At 50.6% G+C, this 21,581-nt stretch overlaps 1 protein-coding gene across 5 annotated transcripts in view; it reads left to right on the top strand.

The window, feature by feature from the left end:
- Positions 1 to 21,581, top strand: part of LOC128907247 (chromatin remodeling regulator CECR2) — a 138,616-nt gene that overhangs the window by 31,045 nt on the left and 85,990 nt on the right. For 3 of the 5 annotated variants that reach the window (XM_054195887.1, XM_054195877.1, XM_054195867.1), the window contains exon 1: positions 3,444 to 3,703. The exons of 1 other annotated variant lie outside the window; for it this stretch is intronic. In XM_054195887.1, the coding sequence (XP_054051862.1) occupies positions 3,515 to 3,703 (189 nt within the window). In that variant the 5' untranslated portion in view covers positions 3,444 to 3,514. Of the gene's footprint in view, positions 1 to 3,443; positions 3,704 to 13,613; positions 13,664 to 21,581 lie in introns of those variants that run through there. One more of the 5 variants, XM_054195897.1, reaches the window with a different exon arrangement.

Raw genomic sequence — 21,581 nt, 5'->3', positions numbered from 1 at the left:
AAGGTTCACGAAATCTCAGTGGGATAGAAAGTGGGCGTACTACACAGCTATTTGACCTAGTGTCAAGAACAAGCGAAGGTGCAGCAGTAAGGTAAGCCATGGCTGGACATTACAGGAATTCAGGGAGAAATGTTGGGATAGAACAAGACAGAAACACGGCGTAAACTCCCCTTACACCACCAGAGGACAAAACGTTAGCTCCATGGAAGAACAGAAGAATTGGGCATTAAGTAATACTGGAGAGTTCTGTAACCGGCCCAAAGGAAACTGTGTCTGAGGATTTGTCACCCCAAGATTTCTCATGCAAGCTATTGGTATTTTACAGTGATTCTGTGTGTTGGCAAAGTCCTATAAATTAGCCTGTGCTCTCCTCTTCAGCAGTTACCATCTTGTAGCCGGAGCTGGTTTAATCCAGTGCAGGCAGATACAATACACCAGAGATCAGATGCTGCCTTCCTGAAGATCAAGTCTTGGAGTCATTGTGCCTTGAAACAGAGTCAGAGTTTCAGTATAATATATCGGTCTCCTACAAATAATAAATTAGCTAAGTCAAAAGGGTTTTTTTGGGAGAAAACAGACGCAAAGGAAGGCAACTAATAAACCAATGAAACAGTGTACATTTTGGCAAAAGCCTTGGTGGGGAAGGCCTCGGAAATCTATGCTGTGGGTGTGAAATTAACAGCAAAGCAGATTGAGGTGTGTCTGAGGAATGATATAAGAGGCCTGATGCTACCTCTTATATCATCCTCGTTACCACTCCATTTCTCAAGCCACCCTCGCAGCCCCCCGAAGAGCACGGCAGTTGCTGGTACCAGAGCAGCCCAGCAGCCCTCCTAATCCAGCCTTCTCACTTCAACAGTTGCCATTCTCTCACACTTCAAAGAAAGAAAGGTGCGAGAAACCCCGTAGTGGACAATTATAGAATAACCTGCCCCACAAGGGAAGTTTCTCCCTAATCCCTCACCATCAGTTAGCGGTTATGTTGTGCCTTGAAGCCTGGCGGTTTATATCCCTTCTAAAATTTATTTATATCCTGTCTAATGTGACCATGAATGTTCTCAGTATCCATACAGATGTCTAATCCTTTTCTGAATCCTGCTAATCTCCCGGCTTCAATGAAACCTCATGGTAACAAATGCCATGTGTTAATTACACATGGTACAAATATTTCCTTGCACCATTTTAAATTTGCTTCCTTCCAATTTCACTGGGTATCCCTTGATCCTGCAATATGAAAAAGGGCAATGAAATCAGAGCTTGTTCATTCTTGCCAAGCCATGCTGCTGTCTCTTGATTTGTTTCTTCTCTAAACTAGCTGTTCCCACCCTCGGCCAAAGTTTTGCCCGGGTCAGGCTGTTAGGCACTGGCCTAGGGCACAGCACAAAGCTTATGCCTTCACCTTATTCTCTGTTGCCAAGTTCATTTTGAAGGGAAAAAGAAAGAGGAAACCTTGAAAGTCTCAACAGTGCATGCTTAAGGTTGCGGACTCTGATATCAGACTGCTCTGCGTCAGCTGGTATGAGCTCAGCAGCAATACGATGACGCTGATTGATGCCACCGGCCTTTCCCTCTCTGATGCCTCCAAGTCAGAGACGGAGCAGGACATCTGCAGCGTGGTTTCCCCTTAGCCTGATCCAGCCGCTCTTCAGGCTGCTCCTGAAAGGGGAGGTCCCCCTCCTACCCCTTCTCAGGCATTTCACTGCTTCCTTGCATCTGTGCTGATGATCACCAGGCCGTGGGATTTGTCCAGTCAGTTCCCAGCCTAATCTCTGCATGTCCCCGCTCTGCTGTTTTGCACTGAGCCCCAACATTCACGAGCAGCAGCCCATCACCCTCATCCCGTCGGAGATAGTACTGGAAGCAGCAAGGGAATGTAAGGTGTGAAGAAGAGAGGCTAAAGATGAGAAAGTTAACAGAAAAAAGGAAAGGAAAGGCTAGGAAAAGTGGGACTGGTACAAAATGGCCCTGGCCAGTGAAGGTAGGAAGGAGCGGAGGGAACGAACTCCCAAACTGTGTTTAAACACCAGCTTTGCAATGGCTTCACTGGAGGGGAGACCCGAAGCTGGTGCAGCTGTGCACAGTGACACTTTCCAACTGTTTTGAAGCTGGACTACGGAAGCAAACTGAGAGGCTGTAAAGTGATGCAGCCACAGCAGGCAAAGCTGTAGCAGCCTGGTGTTTTGCTGACGCTCTATGTCCCCTTCGGGCAGTCCTGCAAAAAAATAACAAACATCCTCACTGGTGCTGGATGTTTTTCCGTCACAGATTTCAAAACAGGGCAGTGTTAAGCTCTTTGTTTCAGAGCCAGGAGGAACAGAGGTACTGGGTGTACAGGTGGGATGCAAAGGCGCCTGACGGCAGAGGAGAACCATAAGCGTCCCTTGGGCTCCCTCACTCAAAAATACAAAGCGAGAACAGAAATCACGCAGGGTTTCCCCCTCCACAGTGGCCCCAGCAGCTCCCCACCACCTTTGGTGACCATCCAGAGAGCCCGGGGTGGGCACCGGGGCTGAAGCACGGTCCCCGGCGCCCTGGGGACGGGAGAAGGAAGGAGACCCAACCGGGCTGAGGGAAGTGGCCGAGGCGGGGCGGAGGGCTAAGGCGATGGGCAGAGGCGGGTGCCCCCCGAGGCGAGGTGGGGCGACGGCGACACGGAGGTTCGCCGGTCGGCGAGGACGCGCCCCGAGTCCGCCGAGGGGCTTAGCCGCGAGCGGCGCTTCGTCCCGTCGCCTCACTCCGGCGGGGGAGCACCGCCCAGGGGAGGCCGGGGCGCCCCTTCCCGCCTCGGCGCAGGGTGGAGGGGACACCGGAGCCGCCGCGTTCGAGGGGACAACGGCCGCCGCCGACCGGCCCCGCCCACCCCCGGTGGCCCCGCCCCCCCGGTGGGCGTGTCCACGCGGGCGCGGGGGGGACTGTTGTTGTGATGAGCGCCGGCTCCACCCCCTCCTCGTGCCCGGGCCCCGCCCACCCCCGCCCACCCCCGCCCTCACGCCTTTTGGCCCCGCCCCGCCGGGCCCCTCCGCGCCTCCCCATTCGCTCTCCCGCCCGGCGCCCCGCCTCCCCCCCCGCGGGACTCCGCCTCTCACCTCCCGGGTCCGTCCGCCCGTCCCCGGTCCCCCCGTCTTCCCCCCCCCCCCGCGTCGCCCCGGGCCCATCTGTTCCCGGCGGCGCGGCGGTTGCGCTGCGGGGCGCGGGTGGCGGCGGAGGAGGAGGAGAAGAAGAAGGAGGAGGAGGAGGAGGATGGGCCCGCGCAGCGGCGGCCGCCGGCGGCAGGGGCAGCAGCAGCGCCCCCGCCGGCCCTAGCCGCCCCCGCGCCGGCGCCGAGCCGCCCCATGCGCGGGCGGCAGCGAGGGGGCAGCGCGGGGCCGCCGGGGGGCGGCCGCTGAGAGCGGCGTGGCGCCGGGGGGCGGGCGGAGCCGGAGCGCCGAGCGGCGGCGGCACGCAGCCGCCCGCTGGAGTGAGGCAGCGAGCGGGCGGCAGGCAGCAGGCAGGCAGCCGGTGGCGGCGGCGGGAGATGTGCCCGGAGGAGGACGGCGGCTGCGGCGGCGGTGGCGGCGGTGGGGGGGGCGGCGTGGCCGGCACCGGCGGCTCAGAGGCGGCGGTGGCGCTGGACGAGCTCCGCTCCTGGTGGGAAGTCCCGGCCATCGCGCACTTCTGCTCCCTCTTCCGCACCGCCTTCCGCCTGCCCGACTTCGAGATCGAGGTGAGAGACCCGCGGCCGCCGGCCCCCGCACGCTGCGGGCAGCCCGACGGGCTGTTTCCCTGCCGCCGCGCCCTCCCCGCCGCGCTCCGGCTGCCCGACGGGTCCCCGCTCTCCGCGCGGGGGGCACCCCCTTCCGCCCCGCGGTGAAGCCGCTGGATCCCGGGGTGATGCGCCGCCGGGTTCCCCCCTCCGCTTGCGGCAGATGCAACAACTTCCCCGTCCGTGCCGGGCGCGCTCGAAAACTTTCGGCGCGCCCGTCCCGGGGCGGCGGCGGGCAGGACCCCCACACCCCCACCCCATCCCCCGGCTCTGGAGCCGGCGGAGCGCTCGGCGGGGGCAGCCGCCGGCGGAGCGGAGCCGGCCGCCGCCGGGCCGCATTGTTCCGCCGGGCCGGTGTCCGCACACAAAGGTTGGGGGGGGGGGGGGGGGGGGGACGACGGACGGACGGACGGGGACACAACGGGACGGACGCGGCCGCGGCACGGAGCCGGCGGTGGGTCCCCCGTGCCCAAAATGGTGGCGGCGAGAGGCGGGCCCGGCCCCGGTAACCCCCCACCTCCCCCGTGGGTACCCGCGGCTGTGGTTGAGGGGGGGGGGGCGGGCGGGGAGGTCCCCAGCCCGCGCCTAAGTTGGTCCCTTTTGTTGGAGGAAGGAGGTCCCCACTTGGCCGGTGCCGCTGCGGGGTGGGGGGGGGGGGGGGGCGCGGAGGGTCGCCGCCGAGCCGAGCCGGGCGGCGGGAGGTGCGGCCGTTCCCCCGCATCCCGGTGAGGCCGGGGGGCTGCTCCGCGGGGCACCGCGCCGCTCATTGTGCGGCTCCGCCGAGGCTGCGGGCGAGCGATGGTGCCTTCCCCCCGCGCAGGGAAAACTCTCGGCTTTCGTACCTCTTTTACCCATTTTCCTCTGTAACTTTCTTGTGTCCCCCCCCTTTTTTTTTTTCTTTTTCCTTCTTTTTTTTGTTTTTAATTCTGGTTTTTCGCGTGCGTGGCTAATGTTCCGTAAATATTTTGTGCTCTGGCGACAAATGTTACAAACAAAGTGTGTCCTGGTAGGAAATCTTTTGTGCTTGCTGTGAAAAGCTATTCTTGCCAGCGCGTTGGCAATAAACCGGGGTGAATAACGTGGTGGCGTGTGTTTTTTGTTGTTGGTTTTGTTGGGGTTTTTGTGTTGTTGTTTTTTTTTTTTTTTTTTTTTTTTAAGACAGTAATTGCCCCGTGAATGCGAATTCCAAAGATGCTTAAAAGTTCAATGGGATGCGCGAAGCCCTAAAGAGCAAAACTCCTCGAGCAGGATGTGAATTTCTGAAGAGGGGGAATCCCTTATGCGGTGCGAAATCTTGAAAGGGGATAAGGTCTCTCAATGATGCAACTTCTTGCGAAAGGGAACTCCCCTCCCCCTCCTATTGATGCCAAACCATTAAAGGGGGAGGCTCTCCGGGCCCAGCAGCGCAAAGTCTTGAAGGAACCTGAATTTACAATGATAAAAGGGCCAAGGCAGTAGCCTTTCACCTTTGGAGGCAATTAGCATCTGGCTTGCTTCACAAATGAAGTAAATGTGGGCTCCCCTTTGGTTCCCGGAGCACGCTTAGGGTGGGGGAGTTAACATCATTCGGAACAAATTAACTCGCTTTTTTGGGGGGATGCCCGGGACAAGGAGTGCGTGTGGGTTGGTGCTGGGGGTGTCACAGAACAGAAGCGGCACATGGAAAACATCGCCAAAAAAACCTCTTGCGCGCATGGATGGCCTGCAGCATTTGGCAGACACGGGTTTCAAAGGATGGCGTTTGTCCGAGGGATGGTGGAAATTGCGGTTAAAATCGGGACGCTGCGAGAGGACGGATGCAGCTGTCAGAACTCGGCATCCTCGGGCACATGGCGTAAATCTCCTTCCCCGGCATGGTGTGAGCGGCACGGTGTGAGGTTTCAAAACTTGCTGTTCCTTGAAGCTCACTGTCTTGTTACCCCTTGCCTGATGAAGTTGTTCCAGTCTCATCACTGGTTTCAGGGATACTTGGGAAGGGCACTTTGCACAAAGAGCTTGCCCAAACGGTTCATGGTGTGAAACCGATGGCCAGCATAGAGACTTATACTTTTCTTTTAAGGAGTATTGCTTTGTATGATTTTTTGGTTTGTACTTTATTTGGCTGTATAAATAAGGTTCCCCTCTTGATTTTGGACCTAATAATGCCAGTGTCTGTTCTGCTGTTTGGCTGCTGCCTCTTGAGGTGGGCTTTGAGGTTCAAGGGTGTCTGAATAAAGCAGAGGTGGCCGATCTTGTAGGGGTGTAGGGAAATGCTAGGACATGAGACAGATATTAGGGCAAAATAAAACCTTAGCCAACCATCAAAAACTGAAACTGCTCATGTACAAATGGCACTTTCTTGCTTTAGCTTTGGTTATTGTGGGGAGGCGTGCTTGTGGCTGAATGCCAGCAGTTTGAGAAGTTACTGTCCCTTCCCTCGGAAGTTACTGCCCCTGATGGGTAAGCCAGGGGTGAGTGTCCCGGTCCATTTGGATGCAAAGTAAAACAGGTGGTTTGGGTGGACCTTTTTCCTTGTAGGGAAGCAGAACTGGAGAGCTGGGGTGGCTCACCTCAGAGGGTTTCAGCTGGAGGATGGTTGTGCTCAAACTCCTCGAGCTTCATGGCAAATGTCTGTCCAGCTGTGTCCCCAGTGTCTAAGGGATGGCCTTACTCTGGATGCAGTTGGCTCTTCTTGGAGGATATTCCAAGGAGGGCCAAGCTCTCAAGTTAAATCCTGGTTGGTGTCTTTTTTCTTTTTCTTTTTTTTTTTTTTTCCTGATACCGGTGTATCTCCATCCGGGAGTTTGGTGCTAAACTCTTACAACATTGTTACAAAAAGTGAAAGTTTTAAACAAACCTTAATTCTGCTTGTAACAAATATCCTCTGCTCTCTCCCTCCCCCCAATTTTAGGAGGGAGTGAGGTCAACAAACAAAAAAACAACAACAAAAAAAACCCCAGCTGTAGTTATCTTTTGTTTTGTTTTTTCTCCCCCCCTCACTGTTGTTTTTTTTTTTTTTCTTCTGGTGGGTCTGCCCATAGCTAGCTGGAAGGCTCTGTAATGATAGGCCATCTGGACCCATCCCTCCTGTGCTGAGCAGATTTGCTGATGGTATTTGAGAAGTTTGGGGGCTTTAATACAGGGAGGCAGCACGGAGCACGCTCTCTCTCTTTTTTTTTTTTTAATTATTTTTTTTCTTTCTTTTTAAATGCAAACCTTTTGCCTTCTACTTATTGGCCCAAAAGAAAGTGAAGCTTCCAGATGCGGAGCTGCCATCAACAGCTGGATGTCAGAAACCTGGGGAGCAGATGTTTTGTTTTCTTTTTGCTGGACCCCAGTGCGTAGACACTACAGGGAAGGGATGTCCAAAACTGGAAGAAAGGAGAGCATCCATCAGGCCGGGCCCTGGGCATTGTTCAGGGAGGGGGTGGACGCAGCCGGCCCCCATGCTGGCTCTGGCAGATGCAGGCGCCTGATGAGGCGCAGGGCTCCTCTTTTCAAATCTCTGCTGCGCATCACCCGGTGATGGACTCAGAAGGGGTTCAGCCACTGCCAGCGGGTCAAAAGTTCAGTGGGCCAGAAGCGGGTGCTTCGGAGACGCGTTTGGCTTCACGCCGTGTTTTTACGTGGATCTCTGAGGATGGCAGCGCTTCTGCCTTCTGGGGTGGGTTTCGCCCCCACCCAACCCCCCCTTTTAAATGGCTGCCTTGTCAGCCATCTGCTGTACAAAACTTTCATGCCACTTCAAATGTGGACTTTGAGATGTGTTGGTTTGGTTGTTGTGGCTTCTTTCTCTGTGGTTTGTAAAATCTGTGTCACGTGGGTTTGTCCTTACCTACTTTTAATAGTAGTCCAGCGGGAAAAGGTTTGGCTGTACAGGGCACGTCTTTTTTTTTTTTTTTTTTTTTTTTGGTAAGCATTGCCTTGATGGACAGAAAAGATGCTTTCCACAGTCAAGTTAGTGCAGGCGATGATAGGGAGTGATTTGTTTTCTCTCTTCAAGACCGGACTGTAATGTGGGACACCTCTTGTGACAACGTATCTCCTGGCTGGGTGCCCTCCCCTCCACAACTGAAATATCCTCCTGGCAGCTGCAGAGATTGTTTGCATCAAAAATATTAGGAGAATATTTAACGTTTTCAACCGTATTTCAGCACAACTTGAAAACACTGGACAGAAGCCAGCGTGGCTCGGCCACCCAGCTCTTTGGCATGTGCTCCCAGGAGCTGTGGGCTGAAACATTTAGGAACTTCTGCCCGGGTAGGTCGAGGGGAGGTGACTTTCCAGAACGTGCTTGAAAATAGTCAAAACATTGTTGTTAACTTAGTTTATTTGGAAAAGGGGGAAAAGCCACATTACACAGGGAAAACATAAATCTTTTCCTGTGGTTTTTAAAAGCGCCTTTGGGCAAATTGCCTCTGCTGTTAACTTCACTACAGCTTTAAGATGCTTTTCCTTGCCTCTTGCCCCTTCCTAGCACTTCGGGCTCTGGCTCTGGCTCTACTTTAATGTTCCCTCCTCCCACCCACAGACAGGGCACTGCTGCTCTTGCCCACCTTTTCCCTCCTGTAGTGTGGTATCTGCCATGTCGGTTCTTGAACAGGCTCTTTCTGTCAGGAATATTATGTGGCTTTTGCAAACCAGCGATGGCTACTGCTCCCACGGGTCCCACAGGAGGAGGAAGAGTGTGGAGAGAGGGAGAGCTGTGCTGCGACTCTGTGAAGGAGAGAGCAAAGAACAGGGTTTCTTCTATTTGTACAAACCAGACGCAGCTTTAAAAGCAAAAATGTATTTTTTTTTTCAATGTGTTAAACTCTAAATGTGTTAGAATTTTAGTATGAAAAAATTATTTTTCCTAGTGAGGACAGAATGGCTGAGTGCGTTTTAACCTCCACTGTCCTGTTGTGTTAGGTCCTGCTGAAATTTCTCTGTGGAGCCCCTTGGTTGCATCCCTTGTGATCCGTGACACCAAAACGACACAACCTTCCTGTTCTGTCAGTGGTTTGTACAGCGTATATTGCCCAGGCAGTGTGGTACCATATCTGAGTGCTAAGCCTTCACCCCTCTGTAGCTATTCTGGTCTGGTGCTGCATTATTACTTGTATTACAGTAGCATGTACAGCATCTACTGATGCCTCGTCGTGTTGTATGATAGCTGAGATGGCCAGGTAGTTTCTGTTCAGAATTTGCAAGCTAATTAAGATCAACGTAACAAGTAGGTGCAGCAAGCTGATGAAAATGTCAGTGAATTCATGTAGGTCAGCTCTACTCATAGAGGGTAACTCTGAGTTCAACACCTCTTCAGTAGAATACAGTTTGGGCATTAGGATGTCTGTCCCTCTTCCCGTTAGCCTGTTGGCTGGAGGCAACGTTGAAGCGGAAGGGAATGGGCTGTCTGAAATGAGAGCGAACAATACATCTGCTCACTAAAACTTAACTCTCACGTAAAGCACCTGGCTTTAGAAAAAGCAAATTGTCTGAGGAAAGCTAGAGTAATTGGCAGTGCGAGAAGAAGCGCCATATGGCGAGGAGACAGGGTTGGAAAAAATGATGGACTTCAAACATCCTGAAAAGAGAAAGTGTCAGCCCCATTGTGCAGAGAGACCCATTTATGGACCGCTGTGTGAATTCAGGTTATAGCGCAGTCAATCCATGGTGGCTCTGCTTCCCCCCGGGCAGCATTGGCTTCGTTGGGGTAGAGGGTGTGAGCTGCGTATTTGTTGTTCGAAAATCAAGTTTAAAAAAAACAAAATGAAATGGAGGGGTAGTATTTTTTCTATTATTCTTTCCACCTGTCCCATCCAGTGTTTGGTTTAGTCGCTTTGACAGTGCCTCATCCCTCTCCCCGTGTGTGTTCCAGCGGCAGTTCTTACTTTGCTGGTCTTCACTTTTGCTGCCTTGGTTATTCTGTTCATAATAGAATCATTAACACTCTACATGTCAGTATTGGGCTCTAGAGTTCATTGAGATTAATGGAGGGGGAGGCAGAGAGATACTTCTCAGAGCTGTTGTTTCAAGTGGTCTGCAAATTGGAAAGCATTGGATCAGTTTCCATTTCAAATGCAAGTCACATCTTTCCCAACTGTAGATCTTAAACTTTTTAACAAGTGTTTACATTTTATATAATGAGACTAGTATAATTGGGTACAAAAAAAAAAAAAGGGAATAGGTAGTTCAGGAGGCTGATATGTGAGTTAAAACATTATCTTAAGCCTCTGAAAAGAAACAAGAAGTGACTGCACACAGCCAAAGGGTGTCTGAACAATGGATAAGGAAGGTTATTTTGACAGCAACATTTTGAAAGGATCTGACTTAGGTGACAGAGGAGTCAGGGAATGACTGTAGCAGTGGAAGGCAGAAGAGAAAGAGGAACTCGATAAGAATTTCAGAAATTTGGATGGAGTACGTGGGGATTGATAGTTACAGACTTTCTGTGGTGTTAGTAGTTGGAGGCAACTGCCTCTTCTGCTAGCACAGCTGACTCTGGAAATCATGTCTGGTGTTAGCTGAAGTGTTTCTGTGCCCACAAGTTTAACGGTTTAAGCTGAACTTAATTAAAAACCAATTTAAGATAATCTGCTTCAAGTCTTTCCCCGCTAGAAAAGAAAAAAAAAAATTATGTTTTGTGTAGTAGCTTCAATATGACTTCGCAGTTTGCTTTGTTTACAAAGACTCGCCACCACAAACCTGTACCAATTCAATGCAGCTGACATGAACTTCTGCACAGCGCGTCTACATGAGGCCTCAAAAGTTTGTTGCTTTTGGAATTCGCTCTAACCAAACCAGCTAAAAGTAACACCTTTAAAGTGTTGCAGCTTTATACGTGGACCTGCTTAACTGCGGTCTTTCTCTCCCGGCGAATAATGCCGGCAGAGCTGTGCCATTCTGCCCCTGGCATCTGTTAAGTGCCTGCATGAAGGGTGAAGAATTAACTTTTGTAATGGCAATGGATGCTTTCATAGATTTCTTTCAGGCAAAAATCTCCTCGAGAAAAGGGCTAGAGGCAGAAATGACAACAGCCCCGGCAGTTAAAAGTTCTCGAATTAAAAGTTTACCCTGTAAACCTTATTGTAGGTAGGTATGAACATTTTTTTTTTTTTTTTCTCCCTCCTCGTTACCAGAAGCAACAGCATCTGCTGTGGTGGTGGGAACAATGCAGCCTAGTGATTCCTCCTTCCTTACAGTAGAGAATCCTGTTAAACACACAAGGCTGTGCCTCAGAGTGTATCCTTTCAGCAGGCTTGTTCCTTTTAATGGGTGCCCATTCCTGGGGTCTCCATTGTTTCACCAACAATAGCACTGGGGGCAGCTGATTTGGTTGACAGAAAATGTGTTAATTTAACAGATCTATTCCCTTTAGCCGGTCTCCTTCCTATTGTGCCCCAGTTCTCCCCCAGTTCCTGGGGAGGAGGGCCCCGAGAGCAGGGTCTGTTAAGGTGGAGGGCTCCTGCAATTAGGAGGGGTTTGCGGCCTTTTGTGTGAGGAACAGAAAACAGCTGATGGGTAAAAGCGTGGTTTGCTTACCGCTAGAACACATATTTTTCTGCTTTTTTGGGGGGCTTTTAAGTCCGCCTTTACCGGGGACGGGGGAATAACTTGACACCACGGGCTGATGGCAGTCAAGGTCTTTGCTTTGCTCCGAGGTGGCCTCGCAACCCGACGTGGCAACTGCTTGCAGAGCTGGCTCAACTTCTTGATGAACTCTTTATATCCTGTAAATGCCTTGCTAAAACACCAGCCCTCCACTGAAAAAGCGAAGCTGCTGATATCACGCAGGGTAGGGCTGCTGAGGGCTGCCTGGAGAAGGCAGTGTGCAAAGTTAATACTGAACAATTTGAAACATGAGGGGTGTAATGGTTCTCAGGCCACCTCTGCCCTGGGCTAGGCCACCACTGAGGGGTGTAACGGTCCTCAGGCCACCTCTGCCCTGGGCCAGGCCACCAGTTTAACGCAGTTTTGTGACTGATCTGGTTTAAATGGTTGCAAGCGCTTCGCCCTAGATGTACACTGGTTCAGGTCTTTCCTCTATTAATGTAGCTTAGTTCAGCAACACGGTGGTGGCGGTGTCTCTGTTGGTTTTTACACCGGTGTGGTCGAGCTGGTGTGTTCAGCCTGGTGGGAAGGAGGGCACACATGCTGCTGAGGGAGCAATGAAACCCGAAGCTTTGGTTTCAGGGGCTGCCAGCCGCCAGAAGGACCATCTCGGTCCCTTTCAAGCTCCTGCCCTGGCTGTGCTTCTGACTCTGTGGTCTGCTCCTGCTGCGCCACCAGCCCAGCTGCTCACTGAGTGTGCTTTTGCGGGGTCGTGGTGCTGCGGTGGGAGTGGGACCTCCTGCTTTTGGCAGCCGCGAGCTGCCGGGTTGATCCACCATGGCTCTTGAAACTCTAGCCTTAGTCTGAGTTTTGGTTGCTGGGGCTGGTGATGTAAAAGGAGCTCTGGAGGGTCTTTTTCCTCCTCGTTGGTAAAGCCATTAATTCTCCGCCTCTTTCTCTCCAGCTAAGCCTGTCGTAAAAGGGCTGGAGCTTTGCATGGCCGAAAGGTTGGAAGGCAGAGATAGTTTGCTCATTTTCTGGGGACCCCTGTACACAGGGAGTTATGTGGCAGCAAAAATATTCATATATCCATAACACAAGGTGAAAAGGGTTGTGGTTGGTTTTGGTTTGTGGTTGTTTGTGGTTTTTTTTTTTCCTTGCTTGGGTTTTTTGTTTGTTTTAGGAGGCAAAGGGTGAGAGTTCACTCAAAGAGCTTGACTCTTAATAGAGCTTGTCATTGTTGCTAATATAAAACAAATGATGAGCATGGGAGAGGAGTCAAAGGCTCCCTCTTCTGGTGTGCTGGGAAGGTTCAAATGCTGAAAAATAAGCAAAGGGGGGAAAAAACAGGGAGCAAGACCTCTTCCGTGCTTTCCTGCGGTAATTCAAGACCTCGCTTAGGCCTAACCCTTACTGGCCCAGCACATAAGTTTCTTCATGACTCCTGAATAAATAACATTAAGGGTGCTCTGTAAAAGTGAAATGCATTTTCAAATGCAAACTACGTTGCACTTGCACATAAAAGTGAGTCTTAGTTTCAGAAGGGTTCCCAGTCTGAACATGGAGGATGGCAGCCCTTCACATCCCCGCATCTGATGTTTCTCAGTGCTTCTCCTTACTTTTCCTCTTTTCTGCATCCTCCTCTCGCAAAGGTCATGTCTTGTCCCATGCAGCTCCCAGGCCACATGTGTGCGTTGACATTTAAACATGTTTGGGATGATTGCAGGGGCCAAGTGTGGTGGGCACTCTCTACAGAAACTGCCTGTGCAAGACTCCAAGCACTCCTGTTGCTTTTGGTTGAGTCAGCCAAGAATCCAAAACTTATTCATGGGCGATTGATGGAGAAATGTGCACAAGGAGCAATGTTTTGTTGGGATTTTTAGATGAGTTTTCTGAAAATCCTTGTATAAAGTGCAGTTGTGAGTACCTCTGAAATTAATAGGATTTCAGGGCATTAGAGAAGTAACTTTTTTTTTTTTTCCCCTTTCCTATTTTTTGTATTCTTCACTGGAGAGTTTGACATCACGTGGCCATTTTTCCTGCGGTGTTAGTGTGGACTCATCAGCAGTGTCTGCTGGAACCTGAGGACATCAGTTCTCAAGCCACCTTCCCACGGCAGCTCCTGCCACCCGTCACGGATGGCAGTAAAACTGTTCACCCGGATTAAAAGCCCGCAACTTTTTTTTTTTTTTTTTTTCTTTAAGTGAGCTGCATCTAACCAGGAGTGGTTCCCCCAGCCGGTTCCCTCTGCAGCCCCACAAAAGGGTTGTACCAGCATGACTGAAGCGGCAGCACAGGAATGGAAACAGGCAGCGGGGAGGGGAAGGGCTTTTTATAGCTGACCCTTCTGCTGAAAGAAACGCTTATCGCGCTGCAGCCCTGGGTAGCAGGTGGAGTGAGACTGCACAGGTAACAAGAGGTCATGCAGCAAGGGAGGGGGGCACCTGGGGAAGAACCCTGGTCAACCTCTTCAGAGGGTTTTGGGGGTTGTTTGTGGGTACTAAATCAAGGCTTGCTGTATTTCTTTTTTCCAGTTAGAAGAAGTTTAATCTAAAAGTTGATGGTGGACAACTTTAACTTGTCCTTTAAATGGTCCTTTAAATTGTTCCTTCCAAAGTCAGAACTGAATATGCAGTTAAAATCGGTTAAATTTCACTGTAGCTGACTGTCTTGCACCAAAAAAAAAAAGGAAAAGTTTTATTATCTTTCATAGAAATTCAGGCTTTTTTCTTTCAAATAAACAAACCATTTTTTTCCTGGAAAAGTTTTCCTTTTGGTCACCCAGTGATGCAGGTATCTGTCCATCAGGATTTGCTTGCCTGTGCTGAAGAGGCCGGAGTGGCTTGCCTTGTCCGATAGGGCAGCCGTGTAGAATAAACAGGGAATAGCAGTCTCAATTTCCTTTCTTTCAGCCTGATACAGGGTGCCGAGGCACAGAAGACTATTTTGCCCTTAAGATAATTGTGTGTTGGAGAGGATCAAAGGGCTTGAGGGTTTTGGGTTTTTTTTTTTTTTGGTTGAAAGGGGATTTTCTCCATGGACAGCTGCAGTAGTGCATTAGTGGTGCAATGGATTATCTTTCCATGATCTGTAGGATCTCAACCAGCTATCGGGGGGCCCCGCTGAAGGCTGCTGCTTGGGGGAGGCAGAGTGAAAGTCTCCTGTAACAGGGAGACCTGTAATGCCTGGGAGCTCGGACCACTTGACTCCCCCTGCCCCAGCAGGGCGGGTGGTGCTGGGTGGATATTCTTAGACTGCTGATAGTGCCGGGGAGCATGGGGAAAGGCAGCCCAGCTCTCGGTTGTGATTAACTGCAGCTGATGTCCTGCATCCACCCTGCTCTCTGATGGAAGTGCTTATTAAGGAATGTGAGAAGGGAGCTGATTCCAGCTGCTGCGGCATCCCGTAAAGGGCAATGTGTAATTTGGGAGGGTGTTACGAGTCCCTCGGCAGAACAAACTACTCACTGTAGTAAGTGTCTGACCTGCCAAACGCCTGAACTTTCTCATTTTGGGAAGTTTTGGATGATGGCTGATCCGCAAATAGCCATGGCATTGAGAGGGAGTCCCTTCACATGCGTGGATGGGTATCTCCGTATCCTTGCTCTGTGCAGGGTGGGGGGAGGCGGCGCAAGTGGCCTGACTGTGGCCAGGGTGGCAAGAGGGGATGGGACGGGGCTTGGTGCTATCAGAGGTGGAGATCAGGTCATGCTGTGCCTCCCTGACCTGGTTTCAGGGCCGGGGGAATGAGGGGGCTGGAATGCGCAGGGCGGCGGAGCTGTCAAGGAATGCGGGTCCCCAGGTGGCCGCTTCAGTCGCTTGCGCGCGAGTCGGGCTCGAATTGCATCTGTGTGCTGGTTAATAAGTGTCGGGGCAGCTCTGCCTTGGCAGGTTCTCCTGTGTGCCCTTCCTGCGGTAGCGGGATGCCAGACATAGGGGGATGACAATAATTTCTTGGTAGCCAATAAACTCCCCCTCTCGGCATTTTTAGAATTTTCTGCTAACTTGGTGACGCAAGTTTTATCACTTTTGGGTTGTGTTTTTTTGTGTATAGCGAAGCACAAGCCAGGAAGAACCCAGCTTTGGATTTCAGGGCTGGGTTTTTTTTCAGGACGGGCAGTTAGAAAGACTTGTCTTTTTATTTCAGTGAGCGGGACTGGTTTCAGAATTAAAGGATGAGCATGGACCGCCATAGGATGTTGTGTTGTTTTTCCTTGGAGGAGTAACTACAATTTATAATCATTGCCTAGTCCATAGCCAGTTGGCAGGAAGGCTGCTGCGAAGGGATTGATTATTAGTGGATGCTTCATTGTGCTGTCCAAGCCTGAATTTCTTGATCTAACCGGTTTCCTTCATTTGGAATGGCTGCAGTCAGCAGAGAGAAGAGAGGGACGTATGTCTTCCCTCTCGGCAGCACTGTTTCTTGTTCATGGGATATGCTCAGGAAAAAAAGGCTCAACAAAAAGTGTCAACACTTCAGTGTTCTCATAGAAAGCCAGCTGGCTGGCTGGCCGGCTGGGGACTGCTCGCAATTTTTCTCCTTCCTCTTGGGATTCTCTCTGTATTCGTTTTCAGCGCGGTGACTTTAACGAAACCCGTGCTGTGTGGTGTGAGCATCCTGGAGGGCTCCGCTCTTTTCCTGGGAAAGGCACCGGGGGAGTGGACGCGTCACCAGGAAGGTGATCTAGTGCTCAGAAATGGGAATGCCCACCCCGCGGTGCACAGGCACGCTGGCAGCTGCGGCAATCGGAGCTGAGTTAGCATTTAAACTGGCAGTAGAGGACGTACAGACGTACACAGATGTGACAGCGCAGGCTTGAGCTTGGAGAGCAACATCTGCCGGGCTCCTCGGATAAACACTGGGATGGTTCAGTCGTGCTGAACCACATCCTGCTGCAGCTCTTCTGATAAACCTGGGCTTGCTTATTAAAAGTTAGCGTGTGTGCGGCAAGGCAAAAAGCAGCCGTGCCGCTGTTGCGTAGTGGAGCAGCCAGCGCTGCCCTTCGGGAAAGGGGAGTTTCTGAGCTGGGTCTGAGCAGGAGTGGTCGTGCGAGTAAGGGACCGATGGAGGAGGTGATGTGGTGGGCTTGGGCTGGGCTGAGCTCCCTGTCTCCGCTGCCTCGCTGGGTTCAGGCTGAGTGGTAGCAGTTGGAAGAGGACAGCTGAGCTAATACTTAAAAAGCGGAGGGGCGGGGGGCTCCACACCAGACCTTGGAAGTATGATCCTAACCCTCTGCTTGTCTCCTCCTTTCCTCCCCCACTCCCAAAGCCCCTCTCTGTGTGGAAGTGTCCCAGTTCTTGCAGCTGTGTTAATTGTAATGGGTCATTTAGTCCTGAAATCCCTGTTTAAAAGGGGCAAGTCCTTGCCTCGTGTGACAGCTGCCGCCTTGCACTTTTCCCCAGGCTGGAAATAACTGCATATGACACAGGAGCAGAGCGCAGCGTGGGGGAGGGAGGAGGGTTTCTGGCTTCCTCTTAGTGCTGTAATGGCTTTGCTGTGTGACTCTTCTCCCATGTGGACCATCGCAGAGTCATGCCCCACATATTTAGCAGATCTCTCAGTTGGCAGTGCCTAGGCAATACGCTAACGGCCTGGTGCTTTCCGGGCTCTGGTTGACTGGAGTCTTCCTGGGCATCTGGGAGAGCAAGAGAAAGGGATGTAAGGTGATGGTGACACAGGACACTTGCCTGGAGCATCAGGGAGCCTCTCTGGAGCCAATGCGCTTGCCCATCTGGTAGGGGGAACCAGCTGTTCTGTGTAGAGGCAGGGACAAGGAGAGGGAAGGCGGAACGGTTTCCACTCCCTGCTCCCATCCCCTCCCCAAAAATCCAAAGCCTTCAGCCCATGGAAACCTGGCCAGCTTTTCCTTCTAGCTGAAGGGCTGTCTCCTGATTGGAATGACAGCTTTGAACTGGAAGACATTATTTCATTAGCGTGCTAATCAGATACAGAGATTACCTGATTGGCTACTTAATAATTAAATGAAGTTGCCTGTAATTCTTTGAGCACACACAGAACTAATTAAATTAACCCTTCACTGCCCTGCGTGCCTGGGGTGCACTTGTGTGAAATGGAGAGGGCAGCTTCCCCAATGTGGGGAGTGTGAGCAGAAGGTGGTGATGGTCGTGAAGTAGCCAGTCCTGGGCCACCAAGATGGTCTTTTCTTATCAAGAGCCTGGAGAGGAGAAGGCGACAAGCTATTATACCCTCCAGTTTAGTTGGTGTTTGGCCTACCTGGCATGTGATCATTGTGTCTGGCAATGTTCTACCAACAAATCTTGCCTCCACGTAGTCTAGAGAACGCACTAGGCTTCTAGAAGTTGGTGCCCAGGCATGCCTTATAAAACAGCTTTGTGTATCACTTTATGAAGAGCAGTTCTTCAGGAGAAACAGTCAAGCAGAGATCAGATGTTCTCCTGTACTTTTGAAGCGTTCTTCCCCATCCCCACTGGCACACAGCCCCAGTCAAGCCAGGTTGTCTCCACGTATTTGACAGGATTCCACTCATTAAACTTGTTGACCACCTAATTCTCTCCACTGTTTCAGTGGCTGCTTGAGGAACTGCATTTTGTGCATGCTCGCAGGAATACAAGTGTATTTGCTATAGTTTGAGGAAGACACAGAGGTCATATTCATGCCATAACTTTATTATAGATTTTTTTTAAAATGTGAAAACAGTAATACGCAGAAAGTTTCCCTGTGTTTTCCAGACTCACATTTTCCAGCCCCAAGATGTGCTCAAGCTTTCAGCTTCTGTAATGCTAGAGGTGTGGCACAGAGTTTGAAATTTATAGTGAAAGTCTAATTTTTATAACTTGTGAGAATACTGTTATCATGTTGAAGACACTCTGTGCTCGATTATTTCATTGCTTGGGTGAAAAGTCAGCGTCTATAATATTTTTTTATCCGTTTTTAGTACTGAGCACTGGGTTGAGGCAACTGGGAAGCTACCTTATAATAATCCAACTCTGTTCCCTTGCTGCTGCCACCGTTTCCTTCTAGACTTTGCCCATACATGTTAAAATGAAACTGTCAAATTAAGCACATTTCACTGTCATCCAAGACTAAACTTGGCAGAGAAGAGCCCTTGGACCTTCTGGCCTAAGTTAACCACGGCTGGCTTCAGCTACTCCAGTAAGGAATTGACGCTCCTCTGTGCAGAATGGCTTTGCCCCTACCCATGGTCCATGTGGCTGGATCTGTCCTCTTCTCCCCTGAAGATCGGTGGCGGCAGCAGTGCCCTCGGAGTCAGCTAGTCCTCAGCGGAGGGATAAATATTTGAGCTGCTGCTTTGTCTTTAAAACCCGGCTTTCACACGACAGGCAGCCTGAAATGCCTGCTAAAACAGGTCAGGGGACAGAAGAAAACAGGGAGGATGGGAAACAAAAGGGCAGCTTTCCGGGTAATTAGGTGGTTGCGGTGCTCCCTCGGGTAGGGAACATTCGCTGGTGAGAAATGATCCCCCATGTTGACTCTCTACAGACGTGGGTATGCTGACAGGGTTTGACAGAAGAGCCGAGAAAGCAAAGAGAAGGGCCAGCAAGCCTTGGGATCATGTGTCCCTATTGATCCCTGAGATTTAGCGTCTCCCCTTCCAAGGGAAGCCATGGGATCTCTTCTCCTCACCAGCTGACCGACTCGGCCCATGCCAACCTGTGGCAGACCCAGAGCTACGGTACTCACCTCCGGCTCCTAGTCAGGGTCTCTGGGAAGGTGCTGCCCCCCTTTTGCAAGCGAGCGGGCAGGCATAGATCTTAAAAGCGTGGGTTTGGTGGGAGACGGGCAAAGCGTGCGTTCAGCATACGCAGGTTTGAGATTGAGCCCAGCTGCAGAAGCCAGTTAGTTTTTAGTATTATTAATATTTCATGGGTGTCCTGTTGTAAAAGGGCAATAAGAAAGGATATAGCAGCTCTGTGCCTGGTCTGTTGTTGCAGTAAAAAGCTATTTTCTGAGGAGATTTCTGAAACAAAGGATACTCTGGCATGTGGTGGAAGTGGCCATTTAAATGCATCTGACCATAAAGATGCTGTTTGCCAGCAATTTTGATGCAAGAGCTTGCGGGACCCACTCCTGTGGGTAAAATCATGCTCCCTAGGCCAGAGCCTGGATGCCGGAGATTCGGTTTGAGGCTGGAGCTCAGGGAAGCTTTTTTTTTTTTTTTTTAACCTCTTGTGTCGTCCTCTTTGTTTTTGTTTATGGGTTTACAAAGTCAGATTAGCATTTCAATGTTGGAGACGAAGGCCCTTGGGGTGTGGTGGAAGGCGGCCTGGCTTAGCCGGTTTGGGATTACTGCTCCTTTCCCAGCATCCGTCCTTCCCGGGCTCCGGGTGAGGAGCAAAGCCCGAGGCCTCTCTCCCTGTTGGGAATGCGCCCAAGCTGCAGCTCTATGCCTCCAGCTGAATCTTAAGGTGGATGGGCAGTGTCACCCTGAAGGGTAATTAGCCGTCTTTTCAGGAAAAGATAAATGTTTTTTGTTTTTTTTTATTGTTTTAAATGGTACCACAAACTCTGGTGGGGAAAAAACCCACCCGGCTCTGAATCCAGAAGCTGTTCGCTTTTTCTGTTTGTAGCTGCTGATCTATTAGATGTTGCCTGTCCACAAGCTTGGCTTTGCTTTAAATCCTGGGTGTCTCACATCCTCAGTCCTATTAGTTGAATAAAACAGTGTATTGAATAAAACAGAAGCCTTTGCCCCCTTCTCCCTGTCAGGCATAATGCTGTATTCAGTCACAGTGGTGTAAATTTGGAGCGAATCCTGTGGGTTCAAGTCGATGCGCTCCAGATTTATGCTGTAACCGCAGAAAGCGGTGTCTCATCTGAAATCAAAGTCTTCTCTTTGGGATATCCCCTGGTTGTTAACTAGAGCTGCTGCTCCATGTGGTACTCAATCTGTACGCTGAATATGGAGTGCTAGAGAAATGGTCTTACATGCTCCCGAAATACAAGACTGTTGCATGTGGTGAGCTTGCAAACTTAAGTTTACACAAGTAGCTTAAAGCGGTAACTTAGGCATAAGAACTTGTCTTTATTGCTTCTGTATTCTGAAAAAAATTGGAAGATTTTTTTTTTTAATCTTTTTTAATAACTTTGATTAAATAGCTCATATGGGTATTTCCCTCACTGTGTGAAGAGGGCACTGTATTCTTTGGTGAAATGTCAGGCTAAAAAAAAATCTTCTCAGCTTGTAACTATTAACAAAAACTGTTTTGAGTCTGAGTCAAAAATATTTCTTTAGACTAGTTTCACCTTCTTGGCTGTCTCAGGTCAACTCCTATTTTTTTATTATAATATAAGATTTTATAGCTGCTGGTACTATGTGCTGCCTCTTTTCTCATGCTAGAGCACTGTGTACACCTTAATTCCTTGCTCCCCTCCATATTACTGTTTGTCTGCTGTCTGGGAGAGAAGTCATTCAGAGTGCCAATATGTTAAGCTGTTGAGAGAATGGGGAGTGATGAGATGAAGGTATTGTTATGCTGGAAGGTGTTAATTGGTGCTATCAACCACTTGTTTGATTTCTAGACAATTACAGCAGTGCTTGAAGTTGTGTCTGAGCTAAACAAATGGCAGGGGCTCTGCAAGTTCCCCAACTTCTCTTTTTTTTGAGCGCTTATTTCCCTGCTGCCTCCCACAAAAATTAGCAGGGCTATACACAGTCGAGCCAAGAGGATGTGCCTGGATGTTGAGGAGTTAGCTGGGTATGCTGCACAAAAGCTCTATCGCATTGCGTGTGAGCTCTGGCCTAGCCTGGTGGCTTGGCACGGGCAGGATGAGGAGCAGGGGATGGGTAGGAGAGGCTGAATGGCGCGGGGATGTTTCTGGGTTCCTTAGAAGGAGAGGAACAAATGAACTAGGGTGATGTTTTCTTCTGTGATGTTTCCTGGTTAACAGGCAGATGCTTGACATTATCTAGGGTAGAGCCTTCTTGTAGGACAAATACCCAGCTGCCAAATAAAACCTCTTATTTGTAGTCTGGGACTCCTGCCCAGAGGAGGGCAAGTGAGACTCTCCATTCCTCCCCCTATAGGAGGGGTGTACGAGGTCAGACCTGTGGCACCAGAAGAATGGCTTGCTCTTCTCCAACTGAAGAGGAGGAATCTTCTCCTCTGCTGCACTTTCTCTTATAGCTGAAAGGTAAGGAACCATCCTGATTTCCCCCATTTATTTTTCGACTTTTTCCCTGGACGCAATAAGAAGCGGGATGGGGAGTGACACCTGCTGCAGCTTGGAGACAGGTTAATTTTAGCCTGGGTACATTATTGCCGCCTCCTTCCATCAAAAGGTCCAAGGTGTGTTGAACATTACTCAGCCATACCTTTATGTGGAC

The sequence above is a fragment of the Rissa tridactyla genome, chromosome 1, assembly GCF_028500815.1.
Source record: "Rissa tridactyla isolate bRisTri1 chromosome 1, bRisTri1.patW.cur.20221130, whole genome shotgun sequence".
Lineage (NCBI taxonomy): Eukaryota > Metazoa > Chordata > Aves > Charadriiformes > Laridae > Rissa > Rissa tridactyla.
Note: the sequence above shows the minus strand (reverse complement) of the source record. Positions and strands in the feature narration are given on the sequence as shown.